Source organism: Aquila chrysaetos, chromosome 2 (assembly GCF_900496995.4).
Source record: "Aquila chrysaetos chrysaetos chromosome 2, bAquChr1.4, whole genome shotgun sequence".
In the NCBI taxonomy this organism is placed as follows: Eukaryota; Metazoa; Chordata; class Aves; order Accipitriformes; family Accipitridae; genus Aquila; species Aquila chrysaetos.
Window position 1 is genome coordinate 56,024,510 of NC_044005.1, and position 16,620 is coordinate 56,041,129.

At 40.4% G+C, this 16,620-nt stretch overlaps 1 protein-coding gene across 1 annotated transcript in view; it reads right to left on the minus strand.

Annotated features, from left to right (window-relative positions):
* Window positions 1-16,620, minus strand: part of SLC35F1 (solute carrier family 35 member F1) — a 256,549-nt gene that overhangs the window by 12,710 nt on the left and 227,219 nt on the right. The window contains exon 8 of the mRNA XM_030002012.1: window positions 12,533-12,687. Within this exon, the coding sequence (XP_029857872.1) occupies window positions 12,533-12,687 (155 nt within the window). The remainder of the gene's footprint in view (window positions 1-12,532; window positions 12,688-16,620) is intronic.

Consider the following 16,620-nt stretch of genomic DNA (forward strand, 5'->3'; position numbering starts at 1 on the left):
GAGTCCTGCAATCTGTTTTAATCTTATCTTATCTACATAGAAAAGAGATTTTTGTGTGACGTTAAAGCACTTATATTACACTGCTTTAATTTCCTGTGAGCATCCTTATTGTGGGATAAGGGGGCTTCATTTCTGATTATTTTATATCAATCACTTGGCAAGACAGTGGTAAAGCAATTATCCTTTTAAATGTTCTTAATACAAAAAGGAGAAGCACAACTATAAAAATAAAAACAATTTCCCCTCCCCACTTTTACCTTTCAATATTCTTTGCTGGTTTGCTCTATCAGCTGTCAGTTGCCATGCGTCTTTCTGGTTTTGCGTGTAAGTATTTAATATAGTAGCAGCTGTCTGCTGTACTCGATTCTCTGTTACTGTATATGGGGCTAATTGTGTTCAGTGTGTTCAAAACCAAGGTTACAATAAATGATTCATCTTGGATCCTTTGTTTATATTTTTCTGCCGAATCTAACAATATATTCCCCCAGTAATGTTCTTCCAGAATGGCGTTCTTTTCTCTTAGCCATACAAACGGGGAGCACTCCTACCCTGAGAAACAAGGAATACGCAGCTGCAGTTACCCTTACCACGAGTGACTATGTCAGTTGTCCGGAGGGAGCGCGATACGGCTGTTTCGCATCGGGGTTCTCTGTGGTCTGGCGCGTTTGCTGCGGGCAACGTGAGGCCAAACTCCAGGGGCTCCAAGAGCTCTCAACTGAGTCAGCTCACAAGGCAGACGCACGAGGGAATCAGAACAGAGAGCACGTCCTAAGCTGTCAAATCCAACTCCCCATTACCGCGTACAGTCAGACCACATATTCCATCTGGCACCCCGTCCTCCTGCAAGCATTATTCAGGTTTTTGACCACTCCCCCCTAATCTACTTGAAGTCTGTTCTGGAACCTCCCTGCTGTGATAGCCAAAAAGTCCCCCTAATTTCTATTCCAAATTTATGCATTCTCCATTTCTGCCCATATGTTCTTATGTCTTTAGCTCGAATAATTCTCCTTTCCTCCCTCTGAATTTATAGACTAATTTATATATGTTGAGCTACCATAGTCCCTCCCAGTCCATCAGAAATCAAAGCTATGTTACATACAGCAAACATTTTTTAGGATTTGCACATTCAGCACATTGCTAGTGGACACATGCTTACCCAAGGCTTTGGAGCAGTTAAGAGAAAAAGCTCTGTCTGGCCCTCTTGAGCTGACCAAAAATCTCTGTAGCTGCAGCTAGCAAAGTGCTGTCCTGACATGGTAAGTTGTCCTGTCCTATGGCATTAGCACTTCTCCATCAATACTAGAAATACCTAGACTGACCCATTTGGAAACAGCTTCGTCACAACCCTGCTCAAATTCCTCCCATCTGTTGCCACAGACGTTAACCTCACACTTTGTGCTTCATGGCATTTCTCAATGTCATCCAGTTTTTGTTGCCTAATTATTTTAATCCTTCTTCCTACTGAGGGTGCCAAAGCTATTACTACAGTCACTACACAAGACTGGTCTTCTGACCAACTCTTTGGGACCTCCATCAGTGAGCTCCTTCTAGTAAGCTGTGTCTCTCTCGGCACGCTGCCTTGTCCTTTATCTTCCCTAGCCAGTTTCTTACCTAGCTTCCAGTCTCTACAGTGCTAATCCTGTTCCCTAGCTTAACTGATAATTTTCTACACTGCATTGTACAAGAGCCTTACAGATTAGATCTACCATTTGACTTTTGTCTACAAAAATCTGTTAAATTATCAGACAGACATCAGGTTTAAATTGGATGATTTACCTTTTGTGAACCAGGTTGCATTTTATCCAATTTTCCTTTTATCTCCACGTCCCTAATCATTCCTCCCTGGTGTCTACTTCTGATTTTAGTTTATTGCCTACTTCATATAAAATTCTTCCAACTGTCTACGTTCCCAAGCTTGAAAGTACTCAGATTATTGTGTTCTGTTTCTACTTCTGATGTACTAATTTCCATTTCTATTACTTATTGTGCATTGTCTTCATATTTAACTCTCGTCCTTACTGAATGTGACAGAAGGTCCCAATTTTGTTTAGGTGCCAAACTAAAGGTTGTTTAATTTTGGCCTCTGCTGTCTTTGCATAGCGAAACTTTCTTCTTTTCATATACAAGAACTTTTTGCTGTTTGTTTCACTTCCTTCTTCATTGCCAAGGTCGTTTTATCTTTTACAGCAATTAGACTTTAATCCTTTTCTATTTCACCTGCATAGTATCAGTTTTCTTTTGTGATTATTTTTTATTCCTTGTTTTCTCTCTGTTTATTTCTAACAATTTTTTTAGAAGGATGGTTTGTCCAGTTGCATCTGGAGCTTTTCCCTACAAGTTCTCCTCTTGTACTTAAGATACAAAATCCATATTACTTTAAGTCAAAGCCATTTGAAATCTCCTTCAGACCAATTATGAGCCTTTTAAACACCTGAAAGAGCAGATACTCTTGCTTGCTAAACTTAACACATGCAGGTGGTAGGAAAAACTCCAGAAGTTTACTCCAGTTAATTAAGGTAAGTTGCTTGGCAGCAGCGCTGATGACAAGCTTCTATCCCATATCATCGGTTTGAAAGCTTCCAGTTTAGTGGGAAGGGGGAGTTTAGACATAAACAAGATGCCTTTTGAAGACTTTCTAGCAGTTAATAAAATACCCTACTGCTCAGATTGAAAGCACGTAGAAGTGATGTCTTCTGACTGATGTTAGGTCTGCCTGTTGACCCATTCCTTGATTTTGGTAGGAAATAGAAGGTAATTTGGATGTTTAACCCTGTATGTCTGTAGCATACATTGATTTGGCTGGTAGGAGGCACAACTGGAGTAAGCACTTCAATCCAGTTAGTTAATCAAAACAGATAAATTAATTCATTCCCAATTTTACATATGTTTCTTCCTGGTGGCTTATGGACCATATGGATGGCCAGGCATAGTTCTTAACACACTTCCTAAATATTCTACCTTCTTTTCTGGTCACTTCTGGAAACAAGGACTTGCTCAATTCCATAAGAAATCTCCAAATTTATAATGCAGTTCTTGCATTTAACCCTTGCCATTTGCTTTCAAAGATGATTCTGTCTATATCTCTGGGGAACTTCTAGCCTTTGCTAAGGTGGAAATTGCATTCAATTTGAAGAATCATAATTTGAAAATCATTGTAGATTTTCAGTAACTGAACCTTATTTAAGCTTTTGAATGCAGCTGCTGCTTTGCTAATTCATGACTTTTTTTTTTTGGCTGTCTCCTCTGGGTTGCAAATTATTGCTGAGGTATGTAACTCCACACATTCATTGTACTCCCTTGTCTTCAGAAGTATGCTTGACTTGGGAAATGCTGAGGTTTTCATTTAATTTTTTTTTTTTCCCCACAAATAATTATGAAACTAAGCCTTTTGGTCTTTGTTTTCATATTCACTGAGTATCATTTAGAAAAAGTATGTTGTCAGTAAGATCCAGTTCTTTTAATAGGATGCTTTTGTTATGTTTTTCTGTCTGCACTTTCTCTTGTAATAAAGGGCAGTATTTGTTACAATATTTTTTGCTTTCTGCAGTTCATTCAAACTACTTTCTTGTTGTCTGTTGTTATGCATTTGTATTGCTCCACTCTCCCCAAATTTCCTTTTTCAGCTTATAGTCACCACCACCTTTAAAACCCACATGGTTTTGTTGAAGATTTATCATTCAAGAGTTAATTATTTCCAGTAACAGGAAGATTTCCACTAATATGTCTGCACTTTCATATTGGGTAGGAATTACAAGCACTTCACCTTTACCTTCCACATGACTCTTCACTACTTTTTCCAAACCACTATTTATTTCCTTCAGAGTGTAAGAATTTAACTTCATAATGTAGTCTGTGGCATATTTAAGAGACCTCTGAACAACTTTTTCCTTATATTGAAACACAAAACTAACTCAAACAAGGTAATGTGAGATGACTGTTACTTGTTTCCAAGTGCTTAAAGCCCATTGTTACGATACTTGGCTTTTTGCACTTCTTTATATTAATAATACCCAATTATTAACTCCAAATGAAAATGACAGATGGATGGAGGCCTTATGCTAAACTTAAGGATACCATTGCATGTTCTACCAGTACAATGCTGTTGCCTCCCTTTGGCTCCTATAGTGCTCGTGTGTCTGGAGCGTTGTTGAGGCCGGGGGCAGACGTGGGACCAGAAGAGACTAGTGGGATGGGACAGCAGTGACTTCAAATTACATGCAAAATGAAACAGCATCCTCAATTACACCCCCTGCCCCCAATTCCCTAACCATTTGTCACTAGTTCCCTAAACACTGCTCCCCCTTACCTACCCCTGCTAAGAAAGCAGTGAAGACTTGAGGATGATGGACTCGGCATTCTGCAAGGTGTTGAAAATTCAGGTCCCATGACAGTGATGTGAATTACCTTCTTCAAGTAGTCAAAGTATATTCCTGTTTATTTACCCATGTTCAACTCATTCCCCAAAGACAATTCTTTGTTCAAGACACTTAAGAAAGACTATTTTATAATAACTGAAAGCAATACCAACCCTCAGCGTAACATCGTCCTTATAGAGAAATGTCAATGTTGGAAACTTACAGTCCTGTCGTTCCTCTTCATTTTGTATAAAAAATTAGAGGAAACTAATAGGTTCTATGCTAGGACTTAAAACCTTTGTTCATGATTTTGTTTGAAAAATAACAACTTCTCACTATAAGGTAGGTAAACGACTTTCCCAGTGCCTTGCAGGTCAGAGCACTTGAGTGGTTCATTGCAAGCATGTCTGACCATCAATTGAAGTAGATTACACAGGCAGATATACTGTCTCTTTTCTTTCTCTGGGGACCGCCTGTGAACAGGCTGATTTTACGCATTTGTTTACTACAGTTAACATTTACATTCTTTTTTCATTTCATGTAGTCTTTTGAGTAGTCAATATCCATCGGGCAATTTGCTATCCAATATGACCAAAGGCAGAACTCAGTCACATAGTGGTACTTTTTTTTCCCCTGACTGGTTGGATTGTCAGTTAAACAACTTCTTACTTCAGTCTGAAATTGGTTCTACTTAGTGATTACATGAGTTTCAACTGGTATCAAACACCTTTTATACAAACGAAAATTTACTTGCGTACCTACCTCATGCACGTATTTAAAAAGAGTATAAATGTGTCAAATTGAAAAGCTCTTTTGAAATTGCAAACAAATCTTTTAACATTTTAACACATAAGCTATGCAGGAAGATGTGATAGAGAGACATAAAAAGATTTGATTCAAAAGTTACACACAGTAAAAAGGGAGGAGAAATGGAGAAAGAAAAGAAATATTATGACCATCTAATCATTGATACGAAAACCAAAACCCATACTTTGAGTTGACAACCAGATGTGGAGTAGCAAGGCACAGAACAGTGCTGTTGTCAGTAAACCCTGTTAACCAGGCATTCACTAAGAATATTAAGAAATCTAAATTACATAGTTAAGAGAATATAAACCCATGCATAGATAGGTAGATCAACTCCTGGCTGTTCTCTTGCTGTGATTATGAACTAGTTCCTGGCTAGGAAGCCAAACCGTTGTTCTGTAATTAAAGAAAATAAAAAAATTCCTAAACTGACATGCAAAATAGAAACTGACAGTCTTTCAGGAACAGAAATCCTGCATTTGCTTCTGTTATGAAACACCTAAAGCTGTTGTTTCTAAAACAAAGTATGCTTGCTGGAAACTCTGGCAACTGCTGACTGCAACTGCCAGGATTATCTCCACGGCAGATGCCTGGAAGCCTTAAAAACTCCGTCTTGGGGTTCTGGGCTGCCGGATGTAGAGCTGAGATTTGTTCTCTGGCTTCCAGAATCCATGAGCTGTGTAACTCATGTTTTCTCGTGTCTGAGATCTTCCAGTCCTAGCATACCTGGCTGAAAACATTGGAAAACGCGTGCCGCTGCAACCTCTTGGATGAGCAGGCAAAACAACAGTCAGGGTCTGAGAAATGCCAGCTTGTGTTTCCTTAGGAGCATACTGAAAACGGGATGTTTTCACTTAGCATTTCTGTTTTGATAATTAGGCATTTCCAGCAAGAATGTATTTTGCTAGAAGACTCCTAACCAGTTCTGTTTGAGCAGTCTTTTAACATGAGACCAAAAAAAAAAAAAAAAAATATCCCAAGCTAAAAGCCCTGAAAACAACCTACCAAACTTGACATTTATGATGAGCTAGTGTCTGAAAAAATATAACTGAAATTGAAGCTTTCATCGTAACTTCTGCATACGAATGCCACATCCTTTACACTCTTTTTGATGGCTCCAAAACAGTGAGTATCCATGTCTCACTATTCATGCTTTGCAGCTAATGAATCTATTGCAAGATAACACTGTGAAAGGAAGAGATATCCTTTTAACAATGCAGCATTTTCACAAAGCTGCCATATCAGTGCTGTGTTGTTAAAAATCTACTGTCAGACTGTGCAACGTCTTGGTGGGACTCATTTCATTTTCCAGCTTCTACTCTTTTTCGTCATTTTACTTGATAGCTTTTGTATTCTACGGCATCCTGCATCCTCAGACAAAGGGTGAGTGGATGTGGCCCTTTCTGTCACGGGAACGTACATTCAAGTGTGACCAAAGACACAGCTAACTCCTTTCCACCTAAAGGTAGCTCTTCAGATACAGCTGCCTAACTATTTTCTAATTGATTAAAATTTGGAGGAGGAAATTTAAATAAATAAATAAATAAATAAATTTAAAGAAATGTGCGAAAGAGGCTTTTAAAATCCACTTAGATTAAAGGCATGGAGACAGTACAGCTTCATGGGAACAGAGTTGTTGAGAGGGAGTCCCACTGTAAGAAATGTAGTACTCTGGAAAAGAAAGGGAAACGTGCACATAGGTTTCCGCACATTACCAGTGGCATAAAGAATTAACTAGTAATATGATTTATCCTCATTATTATCAAGGGCTTGGAAGCCTTCACCAGGATAAAGGTCCTGTGAGATTAAATTCCATTCAAACAGAGAGTTTGTGGGTCAAGCAGCTTGCATATCCAATTTCATCAGGAAAATATCCTAAAGTATGTGACTGAAGAAGTAATAATGTAAAAAATAGTTGTTTAGCCTGCACTGCCTGCTCTACTAGAAATAATGATGCACCACTGACAACACCACCGTCAAAGTTTAAAATACGTAGGTGTCAGTCCCCTAACAAGTGCAAGCAAAGAAAAGGATCTTACTGACTTCAGCTTATACTAGCAGATAAAAGTTAAAAAAAAAAAAGTGAGAACATCATTTGAAGTATTTTCTCAGCTTGGTCAGATGATTGGGAAAAGTCTCTCAGGTGTTTATGGATGGCTGCCAAGTAAAAATCAAACTCATAAACAAACAATCCTCCCCCAAACCAATTCTACCTCCTGCTCCCAAACCACAGACTTCATATCCATCCTTCACCAACAAAAAAAAGGACTGTCTGAAGCATATAGAGTCACAATAAGACATGGTCTTTATCTCCACAGTCATGAAACTGTGAATTTTTTTAAAGATTACTCCTTGAGTGGCAGACTTTCCTAATTCAGGAAAATGAACTGAAGACCACTGAAGCCAGCAGAAAAGCTCATACTGGCTTCAGTGCTTTGGATCAGGATGGTAAAGTACATGCTTTTAATGGAGGCTCCTAATTCTTCTCCTTTGTTTCCAGTGAGGACCAAATTTTCATCTCAGTGAAGCCTACATAAATCCCCAATTTATGGGCATTGCTTAGGATCTGTGCTGGCAAAAAAGAAATTGGAACCTATGGCCCCCAACTTGTACCCTCTCTTCTCCATCATGTCAAAGCCCAGACTCCTTCATGGCTTGTTTCTTGATGTAATGGGAAGGCTGTCATCTGCTCCCTCCCATTGGAGGGACTCTGCTGTTAGAATTAGCATTGAAAAGTCATTTTTAGAAGCATCAATAAGTATCAGCAAGTGAGGTTTCAGCTAGCATCATTTCAGATTTCCGGTGCTGAAAGGTTTCAAGAATCATATTCATCTGTGTAGCCAAGTCCTTTGTCACAGATACTCTCCACAATTCTAAATCAAGATATATGACTTCCTTGATTTATTATGAAATATATGCATTTTCTTCATTTGGAAATTGCTACTATATACAGAAATTCTGAATATTTATAGCTGCAACTTGGATAAAATAATGAATGAATTTGCCAAGGCAGAATGTAATTGATTGTGCTTGGCTTGCTAGGTAATGATACAATATAGTGTGACTCGACCTGCTGGCGCAGAACACAATCAGTATGCATGCTCTAGCTTGTGGAAAACATAAAATAAACTGCTTAGATTATTTAGCGAGAACCCAATTTGATTAGAATGACTAAAGCACAACATACGGCTTGCAGATGAAAAGCATGAACTTTAAAAATTCACAGAAAAATAAAGCTAAGGCTGAGACTAAAATGTAAAAAAGAACATCTCCTAAGTTATACAAAACTTCCGACCCCGTACACCCGCAGAGCTGGCCCTGAATTTCCTGGCACCGCTGGTGTCAGTGTACCCACGACGAAGAACGGCCGTTGCAGTCTCTGACAGGGCAAGGGCAGTCCTGTTACTCAGAACATTAAATTTCCTCCACGCTATGCCTAGACATCCCTCTGCACAGCATATCTCACGTTGGTATCGCATCCTTCTGTCTGGTTCCAAAGCTGTTTACCGTCACGTCTATATACAGAAAGCATGGGGGAAACCCAACCAGGAAAGCAGCCCCTCGGCTCCGCTGCGCAGGCGCGTTCCCCACGCCGGGGGGGGCACTGTGGACTCCCCCTCTTTGTGTGGGGCGGGAAAGAGCCTTACGCAGGCTGGCTTTAGTACTCCGAGGAACACTGAAGTTCACAGAAACCAAGAAATCAAGGCAAAGCTCAAACCGAAAGAGGAGTTTGAAAGACAAGAGGTGAAGGTGAATGTGATAGTACAGGATAACATCATCATCATCATCTGTTAAGTTTTAGGACTCTGATGGCCTTTGTTTTTCAAAGCAGGAGATAATTTAATTGTGCTTAAGAAGGTGGTGAAATGAGAACAGATATCTAGGAAACTTTTGAACATCAACACTGAATAAAATATAGCAATATGGTGAGAATTTAAAAAAAGGGCTGAAGATATGGAGTTGTATACTTGAATGCTATGACAGTGGCCAATATTCAGCCACAAAAGAGGCCAGACACATTTCCCCATCCACTGGAATATTTGGAATCAGTTATTGATTACAGAAGAACTAAAAAGAGAGTTTTTATTTGGGGGATGCACATAATTTTAAGAATTATGCACTACAATCTAATAATCTATCTCAAATTGAAAGTCATAAATCATTACATTTTAATACAATAACACCTTGAACAATTAACATCTTGAATTACAAGTATATCACCAGAGTTACGGCAAGTTAACATGCTGTATTTCTAGCTTCCACAGGCCTGGGAACTGTTCAACGCCCTACAAAGACATCTGCATATGGGATAAGAATATAAATGCAGCTGTTTATAAACTCACTGTCCTGCACGTCATGATGTTGCAAGTCTATATTATAAAAAAAATGAAATGCTAAAGAGTCAAAACACTTCAAACGCAATCTTCTCCTCAGTTTGGTTTCAGAGGCTCTGAAGCCCAGTTAAACTCATTTCCTGCATTTTCCATGGATTTTCATAGATTTACTGCTACAGGTGCAATAAACCTGTCTGGTGATAAAAGTAGCGGTACAGAGAAAAAATCATAACTGTTTCTTGAAAGCCTCATAAAATTATATTCTGCAAGGGGCACTAAACCACTCAGTTGATCCTAATTCAGCATAAAACCATTTGCTTCCCAGTGAAGTGGGGCTGTGCCCATTGGCCAGTGCAGCAATAAGCAGAAGTTGCTGCGTATCTGAAGGAGATGTACAGCTGGGCTGGGAACGAAACAGCTTTTTAGAGGCTAGGAAACAAGCAAGTGTACACAGTCTTAGGAGGGGAATTAATTTAGATCATTTAATGTTAACATATTAGACTTCATTACCGAGTGCAAGTTGCACATTTCACAGTTCTACGTCCTCGTGTAAAATGATACCTGATAGTAAACGAGAAAGAAAAGGAGGAGGTGATCTGACTAAGGATAAAAACATGGTAACGAAAGAAGTAATCAGATAACTAAGTGGGCTTTTAAATCTAGATGCTCTCTGAGTATAGACTCTCTTTTCAAATTTCTTCTGCAATGTAATTTTGAAGGGTATGAAAGGAGACATCGACAGCTCGGGAAGTTGATACTACATTTGAGGTAAAGGCCCTTCCACAAAGTCCTGACAAGGGTCTTCTCCTTATCAGTACTTCAGCTGGGAAGAGCAAAGGAGAGCCGCACAAGAGTTATATGGATTGCAGGTTAAGTACAAACCACAAAGGAAAAGCAGTGACGAAAAATGGAAATACAGCCTTACTACCCATGGGGTAAGAGGCTTCCTGGAGGAATGGAGAGACAAGAGCATCGCACCAGGTGCTGGAGGGACCTCTCCTGCTTCTCAAGTTGAAGGGACTATCTCAGGAAGGATGAAACCCACCCAGATGAGGTGCGGAGAAGGGCTTGCTCTGATTAGTGAACTAGGGGCTGAGAGAGGATATGACTGCTTTCTATCGAAGTACCAATGGAGTAAAAGGAGACTAAGGAGACAGGGGCATTCTTCATGCTACGGGATACTCTTGGCAGAAAGATGAGTGGACCAAAACCAGCCACAAGTAAATTTATGCTGGAAATAAGAAGGCTTGTAACTGTTGGAGTAGTGATGTTCTGAAACGGTGTCCCAAGGAGAGCAGTGGAGGTAAAAAAACCTAAATAGGCTGAAGTAAGAGTTTGATAAGACTTTATGATGAAGACTGCATGACACAGTTGACCGTAGGAGAATGAGATTTTCAGTTTTCTTATCAGATGAGCAAGGGGCAGAGAGGACCACCAGCTTACTTCAGGGGTGGAACTCAACCAGTTTATCAGGACAGATGATGAGACCTTGCTTTCAGCCAGAAAACCTTCCAGTTCTGAGCCTTCTCTTCTTGCACACTTTATCAGTACAGGTCTTAAAGGGAGGCCAAGGTGCCACTGTGGTTGGGAGCTGGCATGCACTTACTGTAGAAAGACAGGGCGTCAATGAGGTTAAAAATTCTGCCTTCCTGGCTCTGCTAACGTACCCAACAATTAGGCACTGGGAAGAACTGAAACCTTTTATGCACCTTCTGCCTTGCAGGTGCCTGAAGTTTAAGGTTTGCATTTGCAAAATTGCCTTTTTTGTTAGGTTTGAGCAATGCTGAGCACAAAGCTGTCCAACCCCTGCTGCCTTTTGAGTCTCTCCCTCTAACAGAGTTTGATTTTGCTAGAACAGCACCACCACTGTTTTCAGAATTAAACTTGTCTGTCTTTTACTGTGTAATATAGCCATTTTTCTTAGAAACAGTGGACTAACATCACTAAATATATTTTGCTACAGGTATCAAATAATATTATTAACAGGAGATAACAATTTTCAGCTAATACCGAACGTCAAACAGTATGGATTTGAAGTGTAGGGCAGAAAGAACGAGGAACCAAATCACCATGAGACAGACTTGTGAAGCAGCAGACAACCTCTCCATTGTGTCCTCAGTCAAATTTTTGTTTCTATAGTTGCTTTTCTTCTGTCTACAAAATTCTTAAAGCCATAAAACCAACAGTTTTGTGTTGGACTCTGAAGCTTTGAACTTTCACTGTCTCGTTCAGATTCATTCAGGTACCATTAGTATCACAAAATCTGATTTGAGCTGGTTAGCTACTCAGAATTTTAAGGCTTTCACTTACCTAACACTTCTCTGGGCCACCATTTTAGCTATCAAGTAACCTCCCTCTTATGAATAAATGATGGTACAAAGCAATTGCCTCCAGCACCCTGATGCTACTTTCATATGATGGACACTGAGGGGGATATTTGTGAATAATGAAGTGCCATTCCTTGTAATCGGAGACCAAATGTGTGCCTGTACAACACAATGTTTTAAATATTAGAGGACATGAGAGGTAAAAGTTTAACTTCAACACAAATCTGCTGCACATTTTGGCATTTACACTAACAGGCAAGACATTGGTTTGGCTGACAAGAAAGGTGTAATTCACGTACAATTATGAGTTATAAATTCAGAATCAGCATGAATGAAACAACCTCGTTCCCAGGCAAAAAAAAATCTATGACATTTCTGGAAGAGTCTTTCCCTTCATGCTGCCACCCTGGGTCTGGTCACAGCAGTTGGAAGTTACCTCTGATAAGTAAAATGAAATTAGTGATACAGTTGCTGATGAACAGGTACTCAAATCTTAAAACTCGTAACAACAAGACCAAATGAACTCTCTTTAAAAACTGGAAATCATAAAATAAAATTGGTTTTGGCGTGGGAAGCCTGAAGTATAAAAAAAATCTGCACTTTTACTATGTAGATCTAACAAAGCTTGGAGGCTTCTTTTGTTTGTTCTGCACTGATGGTTCTTCAGGCATACTGCTATTACCCAAATACATCTCTCATTTCCACATACCTTGTAGTGGAAGAGGAATAATCCACAGAAGAGGCTGTACAGGTCAGCCGTGAGTAGGGAGAGGTTGACGGCAGTAGCACTGGTTTTCTTTATGACCACTGGCATAAAGCTGTAGAGGCCAAACATACAGGCACTAAAGCCAACATACAACAAGCCTGTGGAAGAGAAATAAGAAGCAACGTAACCTTTCATAGCCTGCAGAAATGGCTCGTGTTGGGAGGAAGAAGGCTGTGCTTTTAGAAAAGAATGAATAATGCTTTTTTCAAAGAAACATGGTTTCAAATTATTAAGATACACATATATAGAGAAAGAGAGACTAAGAACATAATTCTAAATATATAAGAAAACCAGTGAAAACCGTATCAGCAGTGGACTTGAGGTCCTTTCTCTGTGGTCTCCATGATAGCAGTGCTGTTTTAAATTGGCATCTTACACTACTGGTGAATACCTCGTGTCCAATGTAAATTTGGATGAAATGATGCACAGGGACACATCGGATCTAGTCTCTTAAGGAGCTGAATATTCCCAACACCAACTGAGTTCAGCTGAGTTGGATGGAGCACACAGTATTTTCTGGGACCCAAAAAATGAATGCAAAAGTATTTGCAGAGGAGTTAGTGAGCCAATGGATGAATGCATGAGGACAGCACTCAAGTGACAGAGGTCCTAGTTCTATTTTGCCACCAAACCTGACAAATCACTTCACAGTTTTGCACCTCTGTTCCTCTACCCCTTTTCGTCTGCCTTCCTCAGTAAAGCTTTCCAGAGCTAGGACTCTTTCTTGCTACATGTTTACAGAGTGCATCACACAAATTAGATTGTTAGACACTAATATAATAAAAATACATTACAGTAAAAATCTAATTTCATTTAAAAACCTAAATAACTTACTGGGAAAGAATTCATTGCTTCAGTTATTACTTGATAAATCCCAAGGCAAATTAATCAATATGAAGTTAAAAAGCCAGCAAACACTTCACTCATCTGCTCTCATGCAAACGATATTTCTTAGGCTGCCGTATGCTGCAGAATTCCCAGCTGATATGTGCACGAGCCTAAATTTAGACTCACGCCAGCTCTTCAGAGCATGTTGTTATTGACTAAAAGTTGCAGAAAATCTGATTGCCAAAGTCTTGAAAGGGATTAGGAGGTGGGGGGGGGGGGGGGGAAGCCCGTATGATTTGTATCTGCTTGCAGATCCACTTAGTTAAAAACTCTTTAGAAAAGCTATCTAAATGACAAAATCAGCTGTGATAGTTTGAGTCCTTTAGAAGCATCTGAAGTGTACATTCATCTGAAACAAATACAGCAGTCACAAAATGTCAGTGTCCATATACCACTTGTTATGGCATGACAATGAATTTGAATTTATATTCAGAATATAGATAATCATGGTAAGAACTTCTTTTACTAACAGGTAGCAAATTTTTTAAGGTGTGCATTGTATATGGGTAACAACAGAACCAGTCTTAGGCAGTGCTTGAAAGAGTTGCTTTATGCAAACTCTGCAACTCTTCTGTAGTAGGCAAATGACTGCATCAAACGGAGCATAGTTTTGATCAATGAGAAACTGTTTGCATACAAGAGCATTAAGTCAGCTTTTCTTCCAGGCTTAAATCAAGAACAGGTCAGGCACAAACCCCATTCTGCACCCGAAGTCAGCATTCTCAAAGTACAGCCTGCAAGTCACCAGCTGGTGCACCGAGCCCCTGCTACTCAGTCAGGATTTAACACACTTACTCAGGTGCTTTGTTGGGTTATGGTCTCAACTAACACTATAATTTTATGGTACTGCCTTGGTGTTCACATTCTTTGGCAGCCAACTACATGCACTTCACAGGCTGCTTTTCCAAAGGGCATTTCAGTTCCAGTAGAAAATTGCTTAAACTGTAGCTGTCCTATCAGAGGTGACTATAAAGTGGCATTTCATTTACATCTTAAAAATGCATGTCATACCCACCAGCTGGATGGCATTTAGTGGTGACAATAAGCAAACTGGAAATAACATCCTATGATTTTCAGATATTGCTTCTCAGAGGGCCAGTTTTCAGACTAAAAATGTGGTTTAAGTCAAAGGCTTGGAGCCTCAGCTTCCTTGGGTACCCCTGCAGTGCAAACGGCAGCGGGGGGAACCAGGACTCGCGCTGCCGTCCCGGGCGCTGGGACGGGTGTCTCACCCGGCACCCAGTCGCCGGCACCAACTGCCCGTCGCAGGCACTGGGAGGAAGCGACCCGGTAAGGTAGGAGATGCTTTTGTAATGATCTGCTGATCCGCTGGTCTGTGTCAAAGCCTGACAAGCTCATCATTTGTAACCGTCTGCTTTCAGATGTGCTGGCATTGTCCTGAACTGAAGGCTTAACGGGCATGAAGGCGGCTGTGGGTGGGATTCATGACACCTAGCTCTGGACGCATACTGAGGGCTGGTGGTCAGTGGAGAGACTGGGAAATTTTAGGGTGCAGATTGTCCGACCTCTTTTAGACACCAGCTTTAGCATAGTATGATTTGTGTCACGCCTGTTTATTGTTGCTGACGATAACGGGAGTCTATTTATCTAAATCAGATGTCCACATCCCAGGTATCTAAAGTCACTGGAAGGAATGCCATCTTGTTGTCAGCGTTCACCCTGAAGGGTAAGGTCACCAGTTTTGCCTGGTTGGGTGTGAATGCCTCGTAAGTGTCTGAATGGGGCACTTAGGATCACAGGATTGTGGGGTGATTCAGGCTGGAAGTAAGCTCAGGGGTCTCTAGCTCAAACCCTGCTCAAACCAGGCTCACCTGTGAGATCAGACCAAGTTGCTCAGGACTTTGCCCAGCCTGGTCTTGAAATCTCTGAGGATGAAGACTACACAATCTCTCTGAACAACCTGCTCCACTGCCTGCCTGTCCTCAGTGTGAAGAAGATTTTCCTTTTATCCACTCTGAATCTCTCATTTCAGCTTCTGCCTGCGTCATGGTTTAAGCCCAGCCAGTAACTAGGCACCACCCAGCCGCTCGCTCACTCCCTGCTTTCCCAGTGGGACGGGGAGGAGAATTGGAAAAAAAAAAAAGTAAAACTTATGGGTTGAGATAAGAACAATTTAATAACTAAAGTACAATAAAATGTAATACTAACGATAACAACAACAACAATAAATAACAATAATTATAATGAAAAGGAATATAATAAAATTAAATAATAATAAAAAATAAATTAAAAAAACCAACCAAACAAGAAAAGACAAGTGATGCACAGTGCAATTGCTCACCACCCACTGATCGATGCCTGAGCAGCGATCCACCCCTCGCGGCCAACTCCCCCCAGTTTATATATGGAGCATGATGTTCTATGATATGGAATATCCCGTTGGCTAGTTTGGGTCAGCGGTCCTGGCCATGCTCCCTCCCAGCTCCTTGCGCACCTGCTTGCTGGCAGAGCATGGGAAACTGAAAAATCCTTGACTTGGGATAAGCGCTACTTAGCAACAACTAAAACATCAGTGTGTTATCAACGTTGTTCTCACACTAAATCCAAAACACGCTGTACTAGCTACTAAGAAGAAAATTAACTCCACCTGAGCCCAAACTAGGACAGCCTGTTGTCTCTCATCCTCCTGCCATGAACCGCGGTGAAGACCTTGGCTCTGTCCTTTTGATAACCTCCTTGTAGGTAACTCCTCAAACCCTTCTCTTCTGCCGGCTGAACAAGCAAGCCCCAACCCCTCAGTAATTCCCCACTTCTCTTAAGACTAGGCATCTTCACACAGATGGGCAGGATCTGCCCCCAGGGACTGCTCTAAAGTAGCCCAAGTACCATCAAGACTACCATGCCTTGGCAATATCAGTTTTAGTTCCTGAGCATGCTGGTTGGATGTTGCATGTTTTAGCCTTCCCATTTTTACTCCAAAAGCTATCGTGTCACTGCGATGAAATGGATTCAGTTACGATTTTTCATACTGCCTTCTTAGAATGAAGACCGTTCAGAAATATTCAAACCCCCTGTAACAAAGGACACTTCCTTGGAGATTCAAACTGGCTTTTCTCTTAAATAAAACTGATGTTAGTTTATTTGTTATTATTTCATCTATCACTCTATAAAATGTGTCATGA